Genomic DNA, 26,018 nt, shown 5'->3' with positions numbered 1-26,018 from the left:
CCTGCTCTGGCCCCCCACCTGCCCCCTCCGTGCCAGCTCCCCTTCCGCACTTACGATGTGGACAGGGGCGTGTCCAGCTGTATGATGTGGGGCCCTCGCATCCTCTGCAGCTGCAGCCGTGTCAGCTTCCGAGGCCTGGCGCTGGGCGGCTCTGGGGCGTCTTCGACCCTCTGGCGGGCCAGCTCCTCCCGGATCTCCCTGAGCATGTCCTCAGCCTGGAGGGGGCGTGGCGAGGGCACGTGGCTGGGCTCCAGGAAGAGGGACTCCTCGTCTTCATCCCCTGAAGAGTCCCAGGGGCTTTCCCCAGCAGAGTCGACGTGGATTGGGGAGGGGGAGAGCTGCCCCCGAAGTCTGGCCCTGTGCAGGGTTCCCACGCCCGCATTCCCGCCCCCTGAGGTCCCGTCTTCTTCCTCAGACCAGGTGGGAGGGTCTCCCTTGGGAAGACTGCTTCCTCTTTGGATGCCTTCCTCTGGCAGGTCAGGGGCGCTTCGGCGCTGGGGCGCTTGGGAGTTAGGGGGTTGGGGGCGCAAAGGAACATTTCGGAGGTCCAGGGTGGAGAAGGTGAGTCGAGGGTCCCGCCGAAGGGCTCGCTGGCGTTGACGGCTCAGCGGGGAGCGGGGCCCCTTGGGGGAGCCTGGGATCAAAGTGCTGTAGCCAGAGTCTGAGGTATCATCTGGTGCTGAGGGAGCATCTTCATCTGTGTCTTCAGTTACCACCAGGTGGGGGATGATGGTTGAGAACTCAGGAGCCCTACAATTAATAGTGAATGGTCAGAAGCAGCGGCCAGAGGCCTAGGGGTCAAATTCAAGTCTAGGAAGTGTCCCTTGACCACTCCTTCCAGAAATGACCCCTCTGGACCTATTTCAGTATCACCTTTACACAGCACTGTGTGATTATTATCCTCAATCCCTGGCTAGACCTGAGCTTTGAACCCATGCTGACAACTTGCACTTCTAACAGGTCCCCAGGCAACGCTAATGCTGCTGGTTAGGGACCAATTCTGAGAACCACAGTAGTGGTTCTTAAAATTTATCACACATAAGAATCACCTGGGGATCTTGTTAAAAAGTACATTGTGATTCAGTACATCTGGGTTGGAAATGCTTTGAACTGGTTTGAAGCCCTGGGCTAGATTGTAAGCTTAAAGGTGTGGACTGCCTCTGAGCTATTTTAGCCACAGGACCTGGACTAGGACCTTGCATCAAGTAGGTGCTCAGAGCTCACCTGAGATTACCGCCCCCCCCCCAGCTATGGATTCCTTTCTGTCCATATCAACCATGCTGCTAAGCAGCTATGTAATCCTGGGTCACTGAGTGCCCCCTTACCCTCGCTGGACCTCAAGGGATTTGGACTAGCTGCATCCCTGCAGCTCCAATATTCTGCAAGTCCATACTCCTCTTCACTCTCCGCCCTGGCTTGCAAGTCTGCTTCTCTCACGGACTTTGTGTCTTGTATGTTTCCTTCACCCTGTGCCAACCCTAGCCTGGCTAGTCCCATAGGCTGCCTCACACGACCCTTTACATGGCTGGTGCCAACCTACTTGGCCCCAACCTGTAGCCTGGGCTCCCCGATCCAGTTCCAATCTCTTCAAGAGCTGGAATACCATTTCTTGGCCTTGTGGGTTCCTTCTCTCTCCCTCCCTAACCTGCAGCCTCCCTCCCTACTTACCTCCCCTCTGCACTGCCCTGAGAGCCCTCTGGGGAAGGAGTGGAGGGTCTGGTGCCCGGGGACTCCTGGTCCCGGTCCCGGTCCCGATAGAGGGCCAGGAGGTCCCTCTTCTGCTGAACATACTCTTCTATCTTCAGCTTCTGCAGAGTGGCCTGGGGCAGAGATGCTTTCATTATTAAGGGCTATCAAGAATTGAGTGCTTGCTATATGCCAAGCATTGTGCTGTTTTATCATTTATACATTATCTTATTAATCTTTACAACAACCTTATGAAGCAGATATTTTTTTACCCCTACTTTACTACCAAGAAATAGAGGCTCAAGGGTGAAATAACTTGCCCAAGATCACACAGTTAGAAAGTGGATGGAGCCAGGATTTGAGCTCCAGATGGCCATGGAACGGTTCAGCTGACGCTGGAGTAGGGTGGGGTGAACAGAATGCCCCTTTCCTACTTGCACGGTTCTTCCTGTTTCTCATGTTCTCTTGCAAGCCCACTATCAGGTCTGCCACCTCCCTTGGGAAGCCCACCCTGATTGGTGGGGATGATGGTATAAATGCTCTGAATTGTGCTGGGCCCTCAGGTCGCTCCTTCAAGAGCATCTCTCTGCCCCCGCCTGGGCCTCTGCCCTGAAGCTGGAGGAGTAGGAGGGCAGAGGGTGGGCAGGGGCAGGCTTTGCCCTAGGCTAAGGGCTCCACTGTCCTTCAGAGGGATGAAAGCAGGCTGTTCCTAGAGTCATGAGGAGAGGGCACATTATATTTTCTGTTTTCCTCCATCAACATTTTCCTCCAGGTACCATCAGAATAAAATAGTGGCATATAAGAAGCAGATTACAAAGCACCTTCGTGTGCCTGCGGTCATCCGGAGCACACCATCACCCTGCAAGGGTTTCCATCCTGCATGGATATTAGCTTCTTTTACAGATGAAAACTAGACATAGAGAAATGGAGTGACTTGGTCAAGGTCACACAGCTGGGGAGAAGCTGCCTGCTGTCCCTCCTCCTCCCCAAAGGAATACTGCCCTTTAGTAGCCCTTTGCCCTTTAAGGCTGCAACTTGAAAAGCAGTGCGGTTACTAAAGGAGCAGAGGCAGGACCACCTGGGGGCCACCAGCACACCTGAGCCAGGGCCAGTGCCTACTTGCCTCCCCCAGGCCTCATCCCCCACCTCAGCGTGGAGTGTGGGGAGGAACAGCCACAAAGGCGGGCCCATCTGGGAGTGTGGAAAGGGCTGTATGTGGGGCCAGCACTGAGGCAGGAGCAGTCTGCTTGTCCTGCTGGGGAGCCATGCCCTTTTGTCCAAATTCAGTTTTGTGTCTAGGAAGTCCAGAACAGGGATGGTGTGTGGAAGAAAAGAACTGGGAGGAAGGGGTATTTGTGAGGAACATTCAATGACAGCATTTCTACTCTTCCCTATTTCCCTAAATTTGCCCCTTGTCCTACCCTGAGAAGAAGCAGGAGGTGGGGAGGTGGGCTGAGGGGAAAGGGGCTGTCTGAAGTGCCTCTCCAGCAACTCTGTGAGGATTTTCTTGGCCATTCCTGCAGCTTCGGTAAGAGGAGACATGAAGGGTAGGGTTGAAAAGGAAGAGGAAATTGGTACCTGAGCAAGAATGTGACACCCCACAAAGCTGGGAAAAGGAAGGGAGGGCTGCCCGAGAGCATGACTCTTCTTCCTTTTGTCCTCCTTGGGATCTGAACCTTGAGAGGAAACGCCTCCTCTCCCTGGGTCCTCTGGAGCGACTCCCAGATTCACCTACTTCGCGCCCCAAGTTCCCCAGCACTGGACTAGAACTGACTTCCTGACAATCCTCACTGACTCCCTGAGCGACAGATACCGAGACATGTCTCCACTCAGCATCTGGGCCTGTCCAGGCAACACTGACTACCTCTTTCTTCTAATGATGACAATAACCACCAGTTGCCATTGAATAGGTTCCAGCTCATGGTGACTCCGTATGCGTCAGAATAGGACTGTGCTCCACAGGGTTTGCAGTGGATAATTTTTCAGAAGTAGATCACAAGGCCTTTCTCTGCACCACTCAGGGACTCTAATGGCGACAATAACTAACACATATTGAGAGCCTGTTAATTGCTGGGCCTTGTGCCAAGCAGCTTACATACATATTTCTCCCATTTTCCCTGCATGGTGCTTACCATTTTTACTGTAATTTCCCAGATGTGGGACCAAGCTTACAGAAGTGAAGTAACTCACTCAAGAACACAGATAAATAAGAGAGCTGGGTTTGGGCTCTCCTTCAGACCACGGATCTCACCCTTAACTGCCTTTTTCAGTTAATTTCTTGGCCTCTGTCTCTGACAGCTCTCTCTCTGTTCCGCTCACTGGTTTCTTTTCCTCTTCCCACCCGCTAAATGTGGGGAGCCAAGATTCATCTTTTTCCTCCTAGAGAAACTCATTTTCTCTAAAGGCTTAAGCCACCACTACTAAGCTTGCTGTGAATAAATCTACATCCACATTTCTATAAGGGGGAGAACAAATAGTCTGATCCTTGGGGATTGCCCTATCAAGGGAGATGATAGATAATCAGCTGCCCTCTTCAGTTTATAAAGACTGAGAGTAATAGAAGGAAGGATTACCTAAGAACTTGTGTGAGACAGGGAAAGAAAACTCACTTCAAAGTTTCAGGGTTCTTTGCGGAGGCCCAGAAGCTTCAGTGGACTGCTGGGTTTGGTATAAAAATGACCTCCCTTCCCCCACTAGCCTGGAATGGAGAGGTGAGACTCCTGGGGGCTAAATTAATTTGCATAAAACCAGTAATTTTTAGTGGCCCCCTGGGTGGTGCAAACTATTAAAGGGACTACTAATTGAAAGGTTGGCTGTTCATACCCACACACAGGCACCTCAGAAGAAAGGCCTGGCAACCTGCTTCCAAAATGTCACAGCCTTGGAAACTTGCGGAGTATAGTTTTACTCTGACACACATGGGGTTGCCATGAGTTAGAACTGACTCAACAGCAATGCATTTTGTTTTGGGGGGGGGTTCTAAAGGGAGAAGATGAGGGATGGTGTTGTCATGGTACTAGGAACCGAGGCAAGAGGAGAAAGTTCTGCGCGTGGTGATGGTAAAAAAAAAGGGGCTGCCTGCCAGTAATGGCCACTCCCATTTTCTGTCCTGGGAAGACGGGGGTTCTAGGAACACTGATGCTAGTTTGCGGTTGTGTTCTCTAGCTCCCCTCTACCTCCACCCTTTAGTAACACCTGATTAGCCACTAGAATGGTGTCAGTTGCCAGTCAGTTCAGCCTCATTTCCACAAGGGAGAGCTGTGTTTAGGCTCAGGGAGAAGTAGTGTGGAGGAAGGCAGCTGACAAGCAAAGAGAAAGGAGTATGAGCTGAGCCTGGAGCAGGGGTTAGGTCAGATGGGAGACCACCTTTGCCACATAAACTGCATACCTTCTCCACTCTGGTCCCTTGCCTTTGTCCCAGAAGATCTCAGAAACATCAGGCTGGGCCAGCCTGGGCTTCTTGGGGACTGCCGCCATCTTATTTAGATATCCAAGGAAGTGGCAGCCTCACAGGACTAGAGGACACACTCTTGAGGTTCCATCTTTCATCCTTGTTTCTCACCTGAACTCCAGGCCCATGTTTCCACATTTCCAAAAGCCCTTAAGATAGCTTGACTTGGCTATCTCCTACTACCGTAATTTCAAAGTGCTTAAGGACCCCTGGTGGCACAGTGGTTAAAGCGCTTGGCTGCTAACTGAAAGGCTGGCATTTCGGACCCACCAGCCACTCCATGGAAGAAAGATGTGGCACTGGCTTCCGTAAAGATTTACAGCCTCGAAAACCCTATGGGGCAGTTCTACTCTGTCCTATAGGGTTGCTATGAGTTGCAATCAACTCGGCGGCAATGGGTTTGGTATTTTTTGGTTTTCTGTTTAAAACTAAATATTACAACCTAGGCTCACCCTTCCCAGGAAACACCACCTAAACAAGTAGGTTTCCCTTTCTAATTATTTCATTTCTCTCCAGGGTACCGTTGCCAATCCAGTCTTACAAGCAGAAACCTCAGGAGGGAATCAGTCTCTCTGTTCTTGAGTAATTTGAGTTAATTGAGGATTTACGAGTGCTGGCACCATGCAGCTTGCTTAAGCTGAATGATTTCTTTGAATCTTCCTCAGGAGACAAGTACTGTTTTTATTTATCTCCATTTTGCCCTGAAGAAATGGAAGCTAAAGGAGACCATATAACTTATCCAAGGTCACACAGCTTGTAAGTGGTAGAACTGGTGTTTGAACTTGGATTTTTCTGAGTTCAGTCTATGGTCTCCCTAAGGTTCACCTATCTCTTCTTTAGCTTTTTTTGGCTATGTCTCCCTAAAGCCAGGGCACTAACTTTCAATGGTTTACACCCAACTAGTACAATAAATCTGCCACCAGTGTCTCCTTCCTCCAGCCCATCTAGCCACACTGCTTCCTTGATTTAAAAAAAAAAAAAAACCCAAACAAAGCACATTGATTTCACCACGTCATTCCCTTGCTCAAGAATCGATGGTGGTCTTCTCTTGTCGATCCAGCTCAATCCACTCTTGCCCAGCCCACACTCTTCTACAGCTCGCAGGGCCTGGAGAACCTGGCCTCTCAGCCCTCTCTCACACAAACCCTTTGTTCCAGACTCCAGACAGACCAACCTGTCCTCAGAAATAATCCAGCCCGATGGCTCCCCCAATTCTTCTGCTCACAGTCTCCTTCATCCTTAAATGTCCAACTCAAATCTTCTCCCTTCTCTGGCCATCTTGCCCAATTTGAATCTCTCTTCTTCTGAACTCCTTTTGCTTTTATCACATAAACCTGGTCATGTCACTCCCCTGCTTAACACTTTTACTGGCTCTGTGTCATCTCTAGGACAAAGTCCAAGTTCCTTAGCATGGCATCCAGGGATGGGCAGGACCTGGATGTGCTTATCTCCCCAGCCTCTCTCCTGCTGCGCCTGCCTTTATATGCTAGCAGTACGGAACTACTGGGTCAGTGGTTCCTCAACACACACACACAACCGCTTCACAGTTCAGGGCTTTTTACATTCTACTTTGTTGTTTTGAACACCCTTCCTCCCTACCCTCCTCCCCCTGACATATTCCTAGACATCCCTCCGCGTGGCCTTCAGACATCAGACTTATCTCTCCCTGCACTGTCCCCCCAGGCCAAATGCATTACTTCCTTCTTTGGGCTAGTTCCGTTCTTAGTACATGTTTCTATGAACTTGTATACTGATATGTCTAGCTAGACAGCAGCACATATTCCTTGAGGGCAGGGGTGCTTTTTTATTTCTTTCTAATTCCATAGCACCCAAAGCAGTGCCTGTATACAGCAAGTACCCATAGATATCTGTTGAATGGAAGATGAAGTTTAGGAGGCCAATGTTTCAAGGTGGAGGAACTGTTAGGGGATGTTTGATATGTCTTGGGGTTCTTCCAGCAACTAGCACAGTAGCTGGCCAAAGGCTCTCTTCCATTTTCTTACAGACATCCAAGGTTGTGTCTCCCTTGAGGGAATACCTGAGGGGCTGACAGCCAGTTGGACTCTGCATCTACCAGAGCCTCTCCCTCCTCCTCCTACCCACTTGTGCTCCATCTCTGAGCACGGAGGCCCCTGCACACTCCTCCCCACACCCCGTGCTCACATACCTGGGCCTTCTGGGTCTTTTCCAGCCACTGGGCACGGTCTGTGGAACTGGGACAGTACACAATGAGGGCGCTAGAGACACACTGGAATTCAGTGAGGTTGATCACCAGGAAGCTGCCTGGGTAGAGGAGAGGGGTCTGCTTCAAGGCCTGGGCCTTATTGGAACCCTGTCCCGTCCCCTCCTTCCTCCCTTGCTGAGAAGAAGGGAGAAGGAGAAGGCACCTAGGAAAGCCCCCCAATGGGAAGACATACTGGGGTCTCGGAGTGGTCGGAACACAAGCTTCTCCAGCATGAGTGGGGGGCGGATGACCTTGGCTTTGTCTGCCTTGCGTTGGGGCTTGGTCACCAGGAGCACATCAGTGAAGAGGAACAGGTACACGTCCAGCTGAGGGGGGGAGCATAGAGACAGGGATCAGCTGGAGCAGGGGGAGGGGTCAGCTAAGGATGGGGCTTATATGTGGGAGTGTGTGTATGGGTGCACACACACACACCAGGCAAGTGATGAACCATGGGATGCTAGAGCTTGACCTAACCTCTTGCTTCGTGGGCTAGGAAAAGGGCTGGCTCAGGGTCATGTAAATAACCAGAGCTTAGCCGGAGCAGGTCCTCCTCTCAACACACACATACATATACCCCTGTTCCATTTCCAGCTTTTCTGCCTCCTGGGTCCCATCATCCCTCCCTCCTTCCTCTTCATTTCAGCTCCTCCCCACATCTCCCTCACCTTGGCTTCTCGTCCCTCCTTCACTCGCACAGCGCCCTCCAGCAGCAGCTGCCTGGTGTGCTCAGGGGAAACCCCTAACATGGGGGATGTCAGGTCCAGGGTGGAGAAGGGACGCAGATTCTGAGGGACCCAGAGGGGAGAGGATCAGGGGATGGGCAGGGCTTGTCCCCAAGTCCCAGCCAAGGGTGGCCTCTGTTCCACCACTAGCACCTTCTCTCTCCACTCTTCCCCCACTTGAAGGAAGAGCGAGTGTTCAACCTCCTTCTCACTCTTTTGAACTCTGCCCCTTGGACCCTCACAACCCAGAGGAAAGTGGGCATACACCCTCTGTGGCATCCAAGTACACCCTTTACCTCCAGGCCTCTACTCCATCCACTTTCCTGGGCCTCACTTTTTCTAAGCCCTTTGGCCTCTCTCACCTTCTCTACCTCCTCACTGGATGGCTCTAGCACCTCGTAGGGCCCAATACGTTGGGCCACAGCCACCAAGCTCTCCTGCTCCTCACCCTGGCGGACCTGCCGGTTGATGTATCGCAGGAATGACTCCACAGATGCAATCTAGGAGGTGAGGGAGGACGCAGGAGGAGGTATAGCTCAGCTCTGCACCCTGTACACCCCACCCAACCACCCCAGACCACAGCACCTTAAACAGGCTGAGCCCATCAGGGCCCACTGCTACACACAGATGAGAAGACACTACCCTCATGAGATCCCGATCAGTCCCACCCACCAGCACCCAACTCTCAAGGGTCCTGGCCCAGCCAGGGCACCTACCATGGTGTTCAGGGCCTCTTGGGCTCGGGCCTCAGGGCTCCTCTTGAGCACAGCCTGGAGCAGCAGTGGGTACTTGGTGATGCGCTGGTGGGGCTTAATGAGCAAGTCACCCAGCATCTGCCTCCCCGAGCGCTTGTGCTTCTCACACCACTGCCAGGGGAAGCAGCCAGGGGTCAGGAGGCCACACGCTCCCTCCTGCCCCAACTAGTGATGAACTCAGCCTTGGACCCAGGTGCAGACTGGGATGACCTGACCGTCTGGGATCCACCCCACTACCCTTCCCTGGGCACTGCCTCTCCCACCTGCACGAAGATCTGGAAGAGAGGGTTGTTTTCTTGCTGTTCCCGGGCGTAAGCCATGGTCTGTTTCACTCGCAGGCAGTACTGGACGTAGGGCTGGAACCGCTGGCCAAACTGGAGAGACAGATACGGGGGGTGGGGGACAGGCAGGAGGGAGAAGGTCATGAAATAGAGGCTCTGACTTCAGATCATGGGAGCATGGTGGGGAGATGGGTTCACACAGACCCTCTGTCCAGCTCTTGCCAATCCTTACCTCCCACAATCGTGTTCAGAGCCAGTCCCCTGTCTCTGGATTCCAAGGAGGTCCCAAGAGGTAGACCCACTGCTGCTTTTTGAGCTCCTTCCATCCATAGCCCTGGTCATGCCCTGCTGCTCTGGCCTTACTGCCCACTCTCCCACCATCAATAATTCAGCCGGAATGTTTTCAGGCCACTGCAGATCCTATATCACCCCTGGGTGGGGATGGGGGTGGGGGTGGGTGGCAACCTGAAGGTTGTCCAGAAGCCCTGCTCCTATAGAAGGGAGTGCCTAAGGCTTCCAGGAGACTGTTCCCTCACCTCTCCACCCCATCCCAACTCAGCAGGGCCCATAGTTTCCTCACTTGGTAAACTTATGGAGGAAAGTTTGATCCTAGGCCCTCTTATTTCTCTTATCACTCTCCTCCATGCTCCTGGTGCCTCTGCCCCCAGTCATCCTAAGGAGCACTTTGACTGGGCCCCATTCTTGCTCCCAGCTGTCTGTCAGTGAGTCTCTGTACATGACTAATATTTTGTAGTTGATAAGAGCTTAAGTGTAACCCCGCCCTGAAGCAGCTGCATTTTCATTTCATAATGGTCTCCAGAAGACCAAAGAATGTTTAAGACAGAGGTCATGCTGGCATAACAAAGGGGAGGGGGTAAGGTGATATTTTAGGATGGGGGTTGTGCCCTGTGGCACCCTCAAATCATGGAGGAATTTGAGTCACATAGGCAAGCCCTAGCGGCAGGATTCCTCTGGGGTCTCCTGGTCCTGCCCCATCCAGATATAGCCCCTCACATGCCTCACCGTCAGGAAGCCATTTTGCAGGCTGACAGGGTCCAGAGGCTGGCCTGAGGCTCGAGTCTCCTCCAGGGTGGGTCCCAGCACCTCCTCCCAAAAGCCCCGGTGGGCTCGAATCAGGCTGGGGACGTTTCCAAACAGGGTCTCAACAGATACCTGGAGGAGGGAGCAGAGCTTAGCGATATGCCTTCAGCAGACTCATCATCAGGCAGCACTGGCTGTGGACACAGGGGACCCCTAAGCTGGGATCTGGATGGGAGAGGGGGAGGTTGAAGGTGTGGGGAGGAGGCATGAGCCTGAGAGTGGGCCTGAAGAATCTAAGGGCTCCAGCTTTCTCTTCCACCTCGGTGACTTCAATGGGCTGAGTACTGGGGGACCTGGAGCCCGCTTGGGGTCTAGCGCAAGAAGAGATGTAGATTAGGCAGCGGTTGTCCCAGAAAATGGAGAGTGGGAATTCAGACTGGGCAGCCTGGAGGGCTCCTGTGAACCCATCCCTCACTCCCTGGGTTCAGAGCTCAGGGTGGGCAGGCTCCTCCTCTTTGGCTCCCACTCACTTCAGTCAGCAGTCCCACTCGCTGCAGGTTCAGCAATCCAGCAGCTAGGAGCTAGACACAAGGAGAGAAGCAAGGGTTTTAGGGTGACTTCACTCCTCTCGGGCCCCCAGCCTGGCGACTTCAATGTCCCCCAACCCCAAATTCAGTACTTCCAACCTCTCTCCCCACACCCCAGGCAGGTTTGAAATCAGGAGCCTGCCCCTCCCTTCTGGCCTGGGAGAATGGGAGATAATGCAAGACAGACGGGTAAATGGCTGAAGATGGGGCCAGGACCGGGCTTGAGGGAGGCTCACATCAGTCATGATCTTGAGCTTTGTCACGTAGATCACCTCTGTGGTCAGTAGCTCCCACAGCGCTTCCTGTTGGTGGCAAAGCTCCCGGCTCATCTCCTGGGGTGGGGATAGTAATGGTACAGTTGGAATGATGACAAAAACAACAGCTCAAAATAAATAAATAAATAAATAACCCTTGCCATCCAGTTGATTCTGACTTATAGTGACCCCTATAGGACAGCGTAGAACTGCCTCACAGGGTTCCCAAGGAGCAGCTGATAGATTTGAACTGCTGACTTTTTGGTTAGCAGCCAAACTCTTAACCACTGTGCCACCAGGGCTCCAAAACAACAGCTTGTTGTTGTTAGGTGCCATCGAGTCGGTTCCGACTCATAGCGACCCTGTGCACAATAGAACGAAACACTGCCCGGTCCTGTGGCATCCTTACAATTGTTGTTATACTTGAGCTCATTGTTGCCTAGATTCATACTTCATGCATTCCAGGTTCTGATTATTGATGGATGTTTGCAGCTGTTTCTTCTCATTTTAAGTTGTGCCACATCAGCAAATGAAGGTCCCGAAAGCTTTACTCCATCCACGTCTCTAAGGTCGACTCTACTTTGAGGAGGCAGCTCTTCCCCCCTCATCTTTTGAGTGCCTTCCAACCTGGGGGGCTCATCTTCCAGCACTATATCAATGTTCTGCTGCTGTTCATAAGGTTTTCACTGGCTAATGCTTTTCAGAGGTAGACTGCCAGGTCCTTCTTCCTAGTCTGTCTTAGCCTGGAAGCTCAGCTGAAACCTGTCCTCCATGGGTGACCCTGCTGGTATCTGAATACTGGTGGCATAGCTTCCAGCATCACAGCAACACGAAAGCCCCCACAGTATAACAAACTGACAGACACGTGGGGGAAAACAATAGCAGCTACCTTTTATTAAGTGCTACTGTAACCTACTTAATACTTCTGGGTACCATAGCTGTTGTTAGTGCTGTAGAGTCGATTCCAACTCGTGGCAAACCCATGTGTGTCAGTAGAACTGCTCAATAGAGTTTTTTTTAAATTTTTTAAAATTTTTATTGTGCTTTAAGTGAAAGTTTACAAATCGAGTCAATCTCTCATACAAAAATTTATATACATCTTGCTATATACTCCTAGTTGCTCTCGCCCTAATGAGACAGCACACTCCTTCTCTCCACCCTATATTTCCATGTTCCCCCTGGCTTCTGTCCTCCTTCCTCCTCTGCCTTCCCATCTCCCCTCCAGACAGGAGCTGCCCACATAGTCTCACGTGTCTGCTTGAGCCAAGAAGCTCAGTCTTCACCAGTATCATTTTCTATCTTATAATCCAGTCCAATCCCTGTCTGAAGAGTTGGCTTTGGGAATGGTTCCGTCTTGGGCTAACAGAAGTTCTGTGGACCATGACCTCTGGGGTCCTTCTAGTCTCAGTCAGACCATTAAGTTTGGTCTTTTTATGAGAATTTGGGATCTGCATACCACAGCTCTCCTGCTCCTTCAGGGATTCTCTGTTGTGTTCCCTGTCAGGACAGTCATTGGTCGTAGCCAGGCACCACCTAGTTCTGGTCTCAGGCCGATGTAGTCTCTGGTTTATGTGGCCCTTTCTGTCTCTTGGGCTCATAATTACCTTGTGTCTTTGGTGTTCTTCATTCTCCTTTGCTCCAGGTGGGTTGAGACCAAGTGATGCGTCTTATATGGCCTCTTGCTAGCGTTTAAGACCTCCATAGGGTTTTTTGGGTTATAATCGTAATGGAAGCAGATCACTCAGCCTCTTCTTCCATGGTACCACTGGGTGCGTTCGAACCACCATCCTTTAGGTTAGCAATTGAACACAAACTCTTCGGGCCACCTAGGGACTTTCACGCACTCTGGTAGACATTTTTTTTTTTTCTGGTAGACATTTTAAATACTGTATATGATCTTTTAGTCTTCAAACCAAGCCTCCAGTGTATAAGCAGTATTATTCCCATTTTATAGAGGAGGTGACTGAGGCTCTGAAAGGTTCACTGGCTTAACCAACGTCTCACTAGTAAGAGGTAGAGCCAGGATTTGAACCTTGATATGGGTGTCTCCACATGCTTTTTCACATGGCCCCACTTCCTGAGGCCTTTCCCTCCTCCCAGGGCACAGATGAGATGTGTGTCTATAGTGAGGTGGGGACAGACACTGTGTTATAGGCCCACCTTGTGCCCAGGCACCAGCTCCCTCCAGGTCTTTTCGATGGCCAGGCCACTGTCACTGCTCTCCCCTATCTCCCAGTGCCGACGATCCTCAGGGGGCAGGCGGGGCATCCCAAACATGCTGAACGTGTGCAGCCGCACCTTCAGCTCATGGGCCTTGGTGACCTCCTAGGGGAGTCAAGAAAGGGATTAGTCTTGACCACAGCCCTGGTGCCCAGCCTAGCTGGCTTGGGGAGAGCTTTGTGTATGCATATGTGCGTGTATGTGTGTGCGCGTGCGTGCGTGCGTGCATATGTGTGTGTGTGTGTGTATCTGGGAAACAATGGGGAATGGCAAGCAGCACTGAGTATGAGCAGGGGCAAGGAGGCCTTGAGGACAGGGATCAATTCCAGCTGGGATGACAGGGGAAATGGCACTGCTGGAACATGGACAGAGAGATACCTTGGCCTGCAGAAAGAAGGCCCTTCTGCAGGGGCCTGACTTGGGCTCTCTGGCCGGAAACATTCCTTCCAGGAGTTTCCTGAGATGGAACCTTGGGACGGGGGTGCAGAATCAGACCCTTTAGAGGGACCTTCTGGTGGAAACCACAGTAGGACTTAGGGAACCAGTGATCTCAGCCAACATTTTTATATGGGCATTTTTTTTGAGGCAACATGGCTTAAATTTTACAAACATCTTTTTTTTTTTTTTGGTACCAAGTAATATGTACAAAAATATTCCTGACCTTCACACCATCCTCAATTTGGCTAGGGAGGAGAAGTGGGAGGCTCACAGTTGGGGTGAAGGATGAAGCGAGGCTTGGGGTAGAGTAAGTATATCTGGTTCTCACAATATTTGCTAATTTTAAGAAGCTGGAAGTTTAATATTAACAGTTTATCCTTTAAACTATGTCAAAATGTCCTCAGTCCAAGCCACTGGGTCCAATGGCATGGACCAAGTAGGGTAGAGACAGATCCCTGAGGGGGTCTCTAGGCAGAGCCATATCTGATTTCTTGGAGGGGCTCCAGGCAGAGACAGCCTCCTCGCCCTGTGCCCTCAGCCCTTGGGGTTCGCTAGGCCTGATCTGGGTGAGCATGGGGGTAAGAGAAGCAGGACCCCTTACCTTGAGTTTGGGGGAGTGGGGTGTGCCAGCCCCCAAATGGCCACCATGCCGCTTCTCAGGCTCTGGTTCTCGCAGCCATATGGGAGCCAGGCCCCGGGTCTGGCCAGAGCTCTTGACGAAAGGGACATAGTTCTGGAGGAGGCGGCGACTGGGATCCTGGAGGAGGAGCAGGGCAAGTGATGAGGGGTCCCTCCCTTCCCCTGGAAGTCCCAGGCAAATAGTGGGAGGCCAGGCTTGGCTCTAGACATGGCTTTCTCCTGAAGTTGGGTTGGCTCATCTCTCCCCTTAAACCAGTTTGGTGTGGCTGCTCCTGCCCTGAGTCATGGCCACTGCTGCCAGCGAGACCAAGCTGAGCTGGGCAGAGACATGTCGACCTGGCTTCCCAAGTGGGCCTGGAGGCAGAGTCCTCGGCCTTCCCCAGAGCCGGAGCACACACAAGCACATGCCACCTGTGCTCGCCCTGCACACGTGTGCTCTCTGCACCATGGGTGTGCACGGACAGCACAGGGGGCACGCTGCATCTGGTCCCGCTACTTTCCGTTGGTGGCCAGCCTCCCTCACACGTGGGGCATGAGGACACACACATGTGTGGCCTCTACCCCTGGGGCATCAGTTGGCCTCTTATCCAGTTGGGAGCAGCTGCTCTTCTGTGTAAGAGGCGAGGCCATGGCTAAGTCCCCTCCTGGGCAGGCCTGGTCACATTCCACCATCTGACTGTGGCCTGAATTACCCCACATACTTCCTAGTCTCTCTTCCTGCCCTCAGCCTGGGTAGTCACCCTGGCTGTCCTCTTCTCTGAGGGCCAAGTCTCCCTGCAGTGAGGCAGGGGATACCCCAGCAGGAAGAATTGTTCTCAAGGTGGAGGGGAAGCCTGGAGGCTGAGGGAAAGACCGGAGCTTCCGCCTTCACACCTTTTTCCTTGGTCGGATTGGAGGTGGGCCAGGGGTAGACCCAGGGCAGGCCCCTTCCTATAAAGCAGGGACACCCTGAACCTTTGCTCTTCCTCCAGCTCTGACTCAGAGCAGGCAGGTCTAGGGAGTCCACAGGCTTCTTCCAAGTAGAGGCGGGAGCCGGGGTGGTGCCAGTCCTGGGGTTTGGTGACCTTACCCCTCAGCTCTGTGCCTCAGACCTGTCTAACAGCACCTTCTCTGTGGGCCTGGCTTCTTCTGGCTCTCTGCCTCACCTATCCAGGCTGTCTGGGACTGGAGTTCTCAGTCCTGGGAACCTGGTCCAGGCACTGCCCTTTCCTCCCATGCAACCCAGAAAAGAAGAGTGGGGGTAAGGAATAGGAATAGAGAAGCCCATGAACTTGTAAGGGGACAGAGACCTGAAAGCCTGGGTGTCCTCCCTCCTGCCCCACCCAGGTCACCTTTGGGGCACAGTGTAGGGAGCAGCCTGGACTTACCGGCACAGCACCTCCTCGGGGATAGAGACTGCCAGCAGTGCTCTGGGTGGAGGCCCGATGCCGGCCCCCATAAGTCTCTATGAGGGAGGCCACAAGGCCTTGGAGGGGGCCCTCATCTGGAGGACCAAAGGTCTGCATCCTTTCTCTCATGGGTCACTTCCAAACGGCCATAGCGCCAATGTCCAGGAGAAGGGGGACCCCTGAGGCTGAAAGAGAGAAAAGGAAAGAAGGGAAGGGTTAGGTCAGTGGGTGACACTAAGCCTAGATCAGTGGGTAGCACCAGCCTGGAGACTAAGGGCTGGGAGGACGGAGGTGGAATGGGAAGGAGAAGGCCAAGGGCTTGGTCACTGTGTGTGGGACGGAGCATGGCTGTCTCATCTGTGAGGGTGGGGGATGCCCAGGCACATGTTGGGTAGAAAGCCCCTTGGAGATATATCTCCTCCCACACATGTGCACAAATTCGGGGTCCAAGCTACTACACTGGCCTCAAAGGATGCTGTAGTCCTGAGAGTAGCCGGGAGCAAGGGTCACAGATAGGTTCCTGGCTTTTTGGATGCTCCCAGGTGCGAGGACTCCCCTTGTACCCACCCCTCATAGGCAGCCTGGAGAAAAGTGGGGGGTGGGGGTAAGCAGGAGGGCTGGTGACTGACTGCCCAACCCACTGTCTGTTTTTGTACAGCCCGCAAGCTAAGAATGGTTTTTACATTTTTAAATAGCTGAAAAAAAAAAGAAGAAGAATATTTCATGACATGTGAAAATTATACGAAATTCAAATTTCAGTGTCCATAAATAAGGTTTAATTGGAACACAGCCACACTTCCTCATTTACATATTGTTCAGGGCTGTTTCTGAGCTAGTTGTGACAGAGATCATGTAAAGTCTAAAATATTTACTATCTGGTTCTATGCAGAAACATTTGCCCATTCCTTACCTGGACCCTCCTGGCCTCAGACAGGACGGTGAGGCTGGGACAACTATCAGGCCCCTAGCCTTAGAGATCAGCCAGGAGGGAGCAGGGTTTCTGGTCACGGGCTACCATGGTTTTCCACAACCTTGGAGAACTCTTCCATGGAGCTGGGAGACAGGTATGGGGCTCCGTTCCTTTCCCCTAAACCTGGATAGAGGACCTCTCCTCCAAGTGGGCAGGGCCTGGAGACCAGAGGTCGCCTAAAGGGGGATGGGGTCGGTGACGCTCTGTTGGTGCTGGTGCCCCAACCAGGAGCGCCCGAGAACTCTCCTTTACTTCTTTGATTCTGCCTTTCTTATGAGCAGGAGAAAAAATCGTGCATAATCTCTCCGCTCCGCTCCCGATGGATAATCTTCCGTGAAGGGCTCTGTCTTCCTCTCACTCCTCGCTACCCATGGTCCTTTTACAGCTTGGCCCCATTTCTCTTCCCCTCTCCCTCGGGAGGCCAGACCTTTGCCCTGCGCCCGCGGCTCCCAGGGTCCGGGCCACTGCCCGCTCCGCCCCCCGCGCGCCCAGCGCTCAAGTCGCTCACCTGTGCCTGCAGGTGTCCTAGCACCCGCTCCCCGCTTCCCGCTCTGCCGGCCCCCGCCCGCGGGGCTCCCGGTCGCCGACGGCTCCCGCTGAGATGCCGGCCCAGCTGCCCCTCTGACGGGCTTGGAACTGGGACCGAGCGGCCGGCGGGACCCGGGCGGCACAGAGCCGGGTTGGGAGTGGAAGGTGCCGGGAGAGGGGCGGGGACGCGGATTGGTACCGCCCCGTCACCGCGGACACTGCCCGACCAAGCAGTGCGGGCGCAAGTAGGGCCCCAGGCGCAGAGGGGCCCCGGCGGACCGCGACGCAGCCACCACTCTTCCCTCGGCAAGGAGCGCTCACTTCACATTGCCCTCTTCCCCTTTTTCCTTCTCACAGGAACTTACCACCCACCTGGTCCTGGCGGAAGGGCTCGAACCGCGCGCGACTCTTTCCCCCTCGCCTCCTGGTCAGGCCCCCGGGAGGCGCTGGAGTAATGAGGGTAAATGCGAGGCAGGGCTCCACCGGAGGAGGCCGCGAGGGCGAGGGTAGCGACCGGGTGATTTGTGGCAGGTGCCCGACCTTGCTGGATGCAGTGGGTGGCCGGCTATCCCCCTCTTCTTCCTGCCTCATCTTCCTCCATTAACCTGGCATGGGAACCCCGCAGTCAGCGAGAGGGGTACAGGGCCTGGGTACCCTGGCCGCACTCACGCTGCTCTCTGACTGTACAGTCCAAAGTGTGTCTCTTATCTCTCAGTAGGCCCCGCTTCCCGGCCCTGACGATCCGATGGCCCCGATGATCGGATGGAAGGCTTCTTCTGGACTTTGCCTTTGCTCCAGGGTTGGGGCCACATGCTAGGCTGAAGCCTGGCCCATTACTTTTCCCATTATCTAGACTGGGGTGGAGAGGAAGACTATGAGAAGGGGGACCCTCATACTTCGCTGTCAAATGAGTCTACTCCAGGCTTCACAAGGGCCACTTCTCCCCCTGACCCCCAGCACCCCTGCATCTATCCCAAGGCCTGTCCAGTTGATAGGACTCATAGCCACCCTGTAGGACAGAGTAGAACTGCCCCACAGGGTTTCCAAGGCTGTAATCTTCATGGCAGCGGATAGCCAGATCTTTTCTCCTGCAGAACAGCTGGTGGGTTCTAAAGGATGACCTTTCAGTTAGCAGCTGGGGCTCCTTTTAAAAACCAAAAAACAAACTTTTTGCCTGCGGCCTAGATTTTCACTCATAGGGACCCCATGTGACAGAGTAGAACTGCCCCATAGGGTTTCCTAGGCTTTAATCTCTATAGCAGCAGATCGCCAAGCCTTTCTCCCTGAGAGCAGCTGGTTGGTTCCAACCTCGGACCTTTTGGTTGGCAGCCGATTGCTTTAACCACTGTGCCACCAGGCTCCTTAAGCATCTGTAGTGTCTGCTAAAATTAACATTTTTCAAGGAAAGGTGCCTAGCTGAGAATTACACGAAAGGACCACATTTTCATGTCCCCAATTCGTGACACGTTGTCTGACACCCATCTGACAAAAGTGCAGGATATTTGAAATCACAAGTGTCTCATGAAGGGGAGTCATTGCTTAGGGGCACCGAGCTTCTGTAATGGTGACGGGGAAAGTTGGAAATGGATGGTGCCCATGGTTGCACAACATGATCAAAGTATTTAATGTCACTAAAGTGTGCTGAAATGCTGAAATGGCAAATGTTTTGTTGCATATATATCTCCATCCCACGGATGTGTGGTCATTATAATCTTATAATCTTATAATCGTGAAGCCAGAGACCCTGTAGTGGGGCTGAGGGGCAGGTCCACCTCCTGGAATGGGCTGTGAAGAGATTGATACAACTTCGTACTTTTGTGGAGAATTCTACAGCTTGTGAAACACTTTCAAAAGCATCATGTCATTTGGATACTAGAAGGGTCCCTGTTCTCCTCACCTGTCTAGCATAAGTACATAAATGATCTGAAGGGCTTTAGTCTTCACTCTGCATCTGATGCCTCTATTTTGTCCAGGAGAGGAGTTTCTTTTTTTTTTTTTTAATAATCATTTGATGGTTTCTAATTTTGCCTTTGCTGTCCCCATCCTCATATTTGCCTTGCAATATTCTCTTTTTCTGGCCTGTTATGTGATTGCTCTGGTGGTTCAGATGAGTCCCCTGTACCTCTACTCTGCATCCTGCCTCCTGCTTCCTAGTTGAACAAGGGGATCAGTTTTAGCGAGAGAGGTGGGGTAGGGCAGAAACTGTAGGGGTGAGAAAACTATGTTTGTGTCTTTCCTAGCCCATTCTCTTCCCATTGTGTGTGTGTGTGTGAGAGAGAGAGAGAGAGACAGAGAGAGAGAGAAAGGTAGAGAGAGAGAGGGAACTAAGTTAGAGACTAAGAGAGAGAGAGACAGACAGACATACCTGGGGCATGCCAAGAGTAGCCACAAGGGAAATCACCACTGGGGAGGTAGTAATTACTGACAGTATTAAATGACACCCCAGAGAGAGCCGGTGCCAAGGGCCCTTAGTGCTTCTCCCCGTGTCTCCCAGAAGGAAGTGGAAAGAGGAAAAAAAAAAAAGGTCTCCCAGAAGGAAGTGGAAAGAGGAGTAGGAGGGAAATTTGAATTGAGAGATCACCAGAGACAAGCCTGGACTCATAGCCCCCTGGGGTGAAGTGGCTGGACTGGCCCAATGGACACACACACACACACACACACACACACACACACACACACACACACACACGAGTTAACCCTTTCACTTCCCTCAAGGCTGAGGTCCAATCTCCACCTACCACTGCTCCAGGGCCTGTCTTCAGCCTCTCTGGGAGGTTCCCAGGGAAAGTTGGAGTCAAGAAACAGGAGGTGTGGTGGCTCAGCACCAGCTGTGGGCTGGGAGGTGGGGCTCCCGTGTTCTGTTAACTCTGTTCTGGGCTTGTTGTCGGATTGACTTTCTTACAATCTCAGTTTTCCCTAGGCCCCCTTGTGCTGTGGAGAGAAGATGCCTCCAATGGGCTGAGAAGGAACACAGCTCAGGGAGCTGAATGAAGTCTAAGGAGTTGGGCGCTCAGGAGCACCAGGCTTTGGACCAGAGTGGAACACCTGGAAATTTATCTTTCTTCCTGGCTGTGCCCCAGACTTTCTCACATAGCTGGCTTGAGTCATAGCCATCCTCCATGTCTCAGTTTCTCCGGTAGTGCAGGAACTTTTGTCAGTCCCCCAGCTCAGCCCCACAGCTGATGAGAGGATGTCTGTCTGTCCAGGACTGACGCTCTGAGGATCAAAAGCTTTTTGTCCAATGGCAGCATGAGGGTGACTTTCTGGGGGCTGACATGGGGGCTCTAGGCCCCTTCTCTCCATCCTCACCAGGAAGGGCAGGGAGACTCATTTGGGTATTTGGAACCACTGAGCCTTGAGTTCTGTCCAGCCCATACCTCTCAGGGCAGCGGTGGGGACCATCTGGGTTAATGATGTGCTAGCAGTCACCAGCAGTAGGAGACAGCTAATGGGACCTTGTGTCCTCCTTGCCAGAGTTGGGGAGAGGATGGGAAACTGAAGACTTGAGCTGGGAGGTGCCAGAACATGCAAGGCAGGAAAATACCACTGAGTACAGTTGCCAGGTCCGAAGACCAGAAGTTTCCTTCTTCCCTCCTTTCCTTCCATATCCACTGGCAGTGTGCACCTGTGCAAGGTGCAGGAACATATAGATGAAAGAGACAGTCCCTGACCTCAGGGAGCTTACAGACTAATGGAGAGGCAGACTGGTGAACAGGACATTGACGTATATTAAAGAGAACGAACCAAGATCTGTGGGAGCACTTTGGGGAACTAGTAACTGCTCAGGTGAACCAAGGAAGGTTTCATAGAGGAGGTGAACTTTGTGCTGGTACTTTAAGGGTGAGTAGGAGTCTGCTGGGCAGAGAAAGGAGAAGGATATTTCTGGAAGAGGGAACAGCATGAGCTAAGATACAGAGAGATGGAAGAGCATGTTTGAAAAAGAAAGCAGGAAAGGACAGGCTTCCCCAAAGGACACCATCATCTGACCTGATGGTGCCCTGGGGGCATCTCATTCTCCAAGCAGTAGTCCCCGGGTGGTGGCTTAGAAGGACAAACTCTCTTCCTGGAATTCAAAGATCTCCACAATATGACCTGAATTATACTTCCCACCTTTCACCTGTTACTCTTCTACTCCATCCCTGGATGTGTCCCTGTTTCGTGAATCTGCACCCACTGTCCTCGTTTCATGCTGTAGCTCAAGTCGTTCCCTCAGCTGGCATAGCGTTTAGGGGCCCTTGTCCTCCCATCTCCTCTTATACCTCCTTCAACTTCTTTCCCAAGGGCTGCCTCCCTCAGGAAGCTTTTCCTCACAATCCCCCAACCAGGATGATCACTTTCCTCCCTGCTTTCAACGGCCCTAGCCACTGTGTTTCTTCAAAAGGCACTACCCTTATTCTGCCTTCTACTGTTGCTATTTGCATATATGCCTGTGTCTCTCACTAGACAATGGAATCCCCGAGGGCAAGGACCAGCTCCTAGCATAGGACCTGGCATAGGACTGGCAGCTAACGTTTGTGGGGTGGAAGTGAATTGACTTGCTAGAGGAACCAGACAATAGGTAAACAGATACTGTCCAGCCGACTCTGACTCATGGCAAGGCAACCTTACCTACAACAGAACAAAATGTTGCTGGGTCCTGTGTCATCCTTACAATCACCAGCATGTTTGAGTCCATTGTTGTGGCTATTGTGCCAACCCATCTCACCAAGAGTCTCCCTTACCCTCGATGGTCCACTATTTCACCAAACACGATGTCCTCCTCTAGCAATTGATCCCTCCTGATGACATATCCAACGCAAGTCCGACAATGTTCTGTTGAGATTCATAAGGTTTTCACTGGCTAATTTTCAGAAGTAGGTCACCAGGCCTTTCTTCCTAGTCTGTCTTAGTCTGGAACCTCCACTGAAATTTGTCCACCATGGGTGACACTCCTGGTACTTAAAATACCAGTAGCATAGCTTCCAGCATCACAGCAGCAGGCATGCCACCACAGTATGGCAAACTGACACACAGAACAGACTTATAGGTAGACTTACCTGCACTGTCTTTTCTCTTCCCTTTCCCAAAGGAACCACCTTTGTTTTTTAAGTACCTGGAATTTTTTCATAACCTCAGTTTGGCATTCTATGTTCATTACTCTAGTTTTATCATTTCCTCTGTGCTCTTTCTAAAATCCCTGACCCCATCAGGACAAACATGTCACATTACTTTGCAGGCCAGTTATTATAGATTGGTAGTGGCTTCCTAGAATATTAGGTGAAGAAGAGGATTCTGGGATGGTGTGGGCCCAGCTGAAAGTGTGCTGTGCTGTGTGCTAAAATGGCTCAGCAATGTGTGCCTTGAGGGTAGGAGCCCTGACTCCCAGCCTCGGTTAGTTTACCACACACTTTTCTTGCATTGAGCCAACACTGGGACACTGTAGGAGCGTGGGGCCTTTGTCTCTGGTGGAAGCTGACAGGGTGGTGGGGAGAAAGGGGCAGTTTGCAGAAGGGGAGCTGGGGGCTTTTCCTGGGGCAGACCTTGAAGTCAGGTATCTGAATGTTCAGCTCTGTGCTCTGACCACACCCCCTTCTGCTCTTGGCATCATCAGCCCCACAGGGCCTTAACCAGACCAGTAGGGTCTTCTTGGCTCAGGATTCCCAGCAGGGTGGGGTCATGAGGTTAAGGGAAAGACGCCAGGTTCCCCACTTGCAGGAATGTTCCTCACTCCTCTCTCCTCCCAGGCAGCTCAGGCCTTCAAGAATAGTAACGTGTGTCCAAAGTAAATGGTTTCTAGAAGTTTTTTATTTCATGGCTTTCTACCTTTGTCTCTTTGCTCCTGGGAGCCATGGTCTCCCCTAGAGGCATTTCCTGAAAATATGGTTAGATTTGACTTGGTCTTTGGGACCAGGAGGGTGTCCCTGGTAAACTGTTAACGCACTTGGCTGCTAAAAAAGGTTGGAGATTCGAGGCCACTGAGAGGTGCCTCGGAAGAAAGTCCTGATGATCTACTTCTGAAAACTCAGCCACTGAACACCTTTTGGAGCAGTTTACTCTGACGCACACGGGGTCACCACACGGGGTCACTACACGGGGTCACCACACGGGGTCACCATGAGTTGGAGTCTCCTGATGGCAACTGTTTTTTTTTTTTTTTTTTTGTGGGGGCAGAAGTAGACAGGCTCCCAAACCCTGGCCTCTCTGAGTTGAATGGGGTGCATGAGGTCTTCTAGTCCAACATTCCTCCCCATGTGGGCATGCTGGCCTAATGTTCTTGGCAGACAATCCCTGGCCTCTGACCAAAAAACCTCCAGCGATGATTCTCCCAGTGTCTGTGCCTTTGTTCAAATGGTTCAAATCAGTGAAAATGTGGTCACTTTCTTCCAAACCCCTTCTCCAAGCAGTCATTTGATTTCCTTCCTCAGGTTTATACTGACACTGAGTTCCACCTCTTCAGCTTGAGGGTGACTCAAAAGTGTATGCAACTAGGTGGTTTAAAGCTCTGGGTCAGTCCTTGCAAATGCTTTTAAAGCTAGAACAATTCCTGGCTCTCTGGCCCTTGTCACTTATTCCAGGGCCATACCCAGCCCTCACTCGTGGTACGTGGATTTTGAGGCTCATTTGCCCAGTGTACTTGACTGTCTTGGCCCATCTCATTATGACACACCTTGCCCAGCCCAGGAAGATGGGCATATGTTTTTTTCTTAGAATAGACCTTAGCACAACAGCCTTAAATCATTATTTCTAATTTAATTTGACAATCTTGACTTTCAGGAAGTTCTCGCTCATCTTTGGCCCAAATACCTCCAGCTCAAGCTTAATGTTAATTTCCTCATGCTCTGGAGAATATCCTTCTCTGCAACATGAACCCCCCCCCTTTGCATAACTGAATCATGATTGAGGTCATTTGAGCAGATTCAGAAACCCTGGATCCTTTCACCTCCCTTCAGAAACCCAAGTTCTCAGCTGGCTTCATACGGGCTGGCAATTAGGCCCTAGGGACCCTCCTATGTGTGAGCACTTTGTTGGACATTCAGCAGTGACTATTCAATTTTCTCCCTACAGCAACAAAATGGGCAAGGTACTACTGATATTAGCCCATTTCAGAGATGACAAGATTGAGTCTCAGAGGTAGAATAACTTGACTAAGCTCACAAAGCCAGTATGTGGAAAAGCTGGGGTCTAATCCGTAAGTCTAGAAAGGCTTTACAGCATGCATTTCATCCAAATACCAGACTCCAAACTGGAGACCACTGAGAACATTGGGACAGATGGCTTCCTCTGACCTTGCTCCCATTTTATGCTGCTGTCCACCCTAATTGTACATTAATCCCTTCTGCCTGCCTAAATGACCTTCAGTTACAGTCACATGCATCTCTCACTGCTCATGCATACCTGGTGTGATGATTAAGGTTGTGTGTCAACTTGGCTGGGCCATGATTCTTAGTGGTTTGGCAGTCATATGATGTTGTGATCATGACTGTGATGAGATTTGATGTAATGTGATCACCTCCATGATGGGATCTGCAGTGAGTAGCCAATCAGTTGAAAGGAGCTTACTTTGGTGTGTGGCCTGCATTGAATATAACTGGACGTTCTGGCAAAGCTCATGGGCTTTTGCTCGCTCTGGCTCCTGTTCATCTGACCTCTGGTTCTTGGGACTTGAGCTAGCAGATTAGCTGCAGTCTTGGCTGCCAATCTTGGGATTCTTCCATCTTTGCAGCCTGTGAGCAAGAGCCCTGCTCTCTGACCTGCCAATGCGGTTCAGCAGCCACTGTGGCTATGTGAATCAGGAGAAGCCTCTGTTCTGACTCACGGACTTGGAACGTTCTAGCCTCTACAACTGCATGAGCCATTTCTTTGATAAGAATCTTTCTCTCTATATATTTATATGCTTTACCAGTTTTGCTTCTCTAGAGAACCCAGCCTAAGACACCTGGGTTCATTGTTTTTAGATTACAAATGAGCTGTGCGGCCCTCACAGGGACAGCCTTCAGAGGCCAGAGCCATCTCTCTGTTCCTGAATATGTCTTTGCTCACAGGGAAGCCCTCACATAGGCTTTTGAGGTAGGTGGCTTTGGGTTCCTGCCCCAGCCCCAGTAGTTAATAGCTGTAGGTTCTTGGACAATACTGGACTTCTCTAAGTCTCCATTTCCTCATATGTAAAATGAGGATAATAACTCCAGTTTAGGATTGTTACAAGAATAGCAGCTAATTAAAAAAAAAAAAAATTATATATGAAGAACTTGGCATCAGGATTGGAAGAAGACTCATTAACAACTTGTGTTATGAAGATGACACAACCTTGCTTGCTGAAAGTGAAGAGGACTTGAAGCACTTACGGATGACTATCAAAGACCACAGCCTTCGGTATGGATTACACTTCAACATAAAGAAAACAAAAATCCTCACTACTGGACCAATCAGCAACATCATGATAAACGGAGAAAAGATTGAAGTTGTCAAGGATTTCATTCTACTTGGCTTCACAGTCAACACCCATAGAAGCAGCAGTCAAGAAATCAAAAGACACATTGTATTGGACTAATCTGCTGCAAAAGACCTCTTTAAAGTGTTAAAAAGCAAAGATGTCACCTTGAAGACTCTAAGATGCTCCTGACCCAAGCCATGGTGTTTTCAATCGCCTCATTTGTGTGTGAAAGCTGGACAAGGAATAAGGAAGATTGAAGAAGAATTGACACCATTGAATTACGGTGTTGGCTAAGAATGTTGACTATACTATGGACTGTTAAAAGAACGAACAAATCTGTCTGGGAAGAAGTACAACCAGGATGCTCCTTAGAAGCAAGTATGGCGAGACTACATCTCACATACTTCGGACATGTTATCCGGTG

The 26,018-nt window shown here is 51.5% G+C and overlaps 1 protein-coding gene across 1 annotated transcript; it reads right to left on the bottom strand.

Moving 5' to 3' along the window:
- Nucleotides 1–50: 50 nt before the first annotated feature.
- Nucleotides 51–17,202, bottom strand: PLEKHG6 (pleckstrin homology and RhoGEF domain containing G6). Its single transcript, XM_049884810.1, has 15 exons — nucleotides 17,165–17,202; nucleotides 15,666–15,871; nucleotides 14,261–14,416; nucleotides 13,162–13,326; nucleotides 10,984–11,079; nucleotides 10,691–10,741; nucleotides 10,143–10,292; nucleotides 9,102–9,212; nucleotides 8,800–8,949; nucleotides 8,446–8,583; nucleotides 8,027–8,146; nucleotides 7,555–7,687; nucleotides 7,305–7,420; nucleotides 1,669–1,820; nucleotides 51–750 (listed from the first exon to the last, which is right to left on the bottom strand). The coding sequence occupies exons 2-15, from the start codon at nucleotides 15,813–15,815 to the stop codon at nucleotides 51–53; spliced, it is 2,388 nt and encodes a 795-aa protein (XP_049740767.1). The 5' UTR covers nucleotides 15,816–15,871; nucleotides 17,165–17,202.
- Between the last annotated feature and the right edge of the window lie 8,816 nt (nucleotides 17,203–26,018).

This window comes from Elephas maximus, chromosome 4, assembly GCF_024166365.1.
Source record: "Elephas maximus indicus isolate mEleMax1 chromosome 4, mEleMax1 primary haplotype, whole genome shotgun sequence".
Lineage (NCBI taxonomy): Eukaryota > Metazoa > Chordata > Mammalia > Proboscidea > Elephantidae > Elephas > Elephas maximus.
This window is presented reverse-complemented; position numbering and strand designations above follow the sequence as displayed.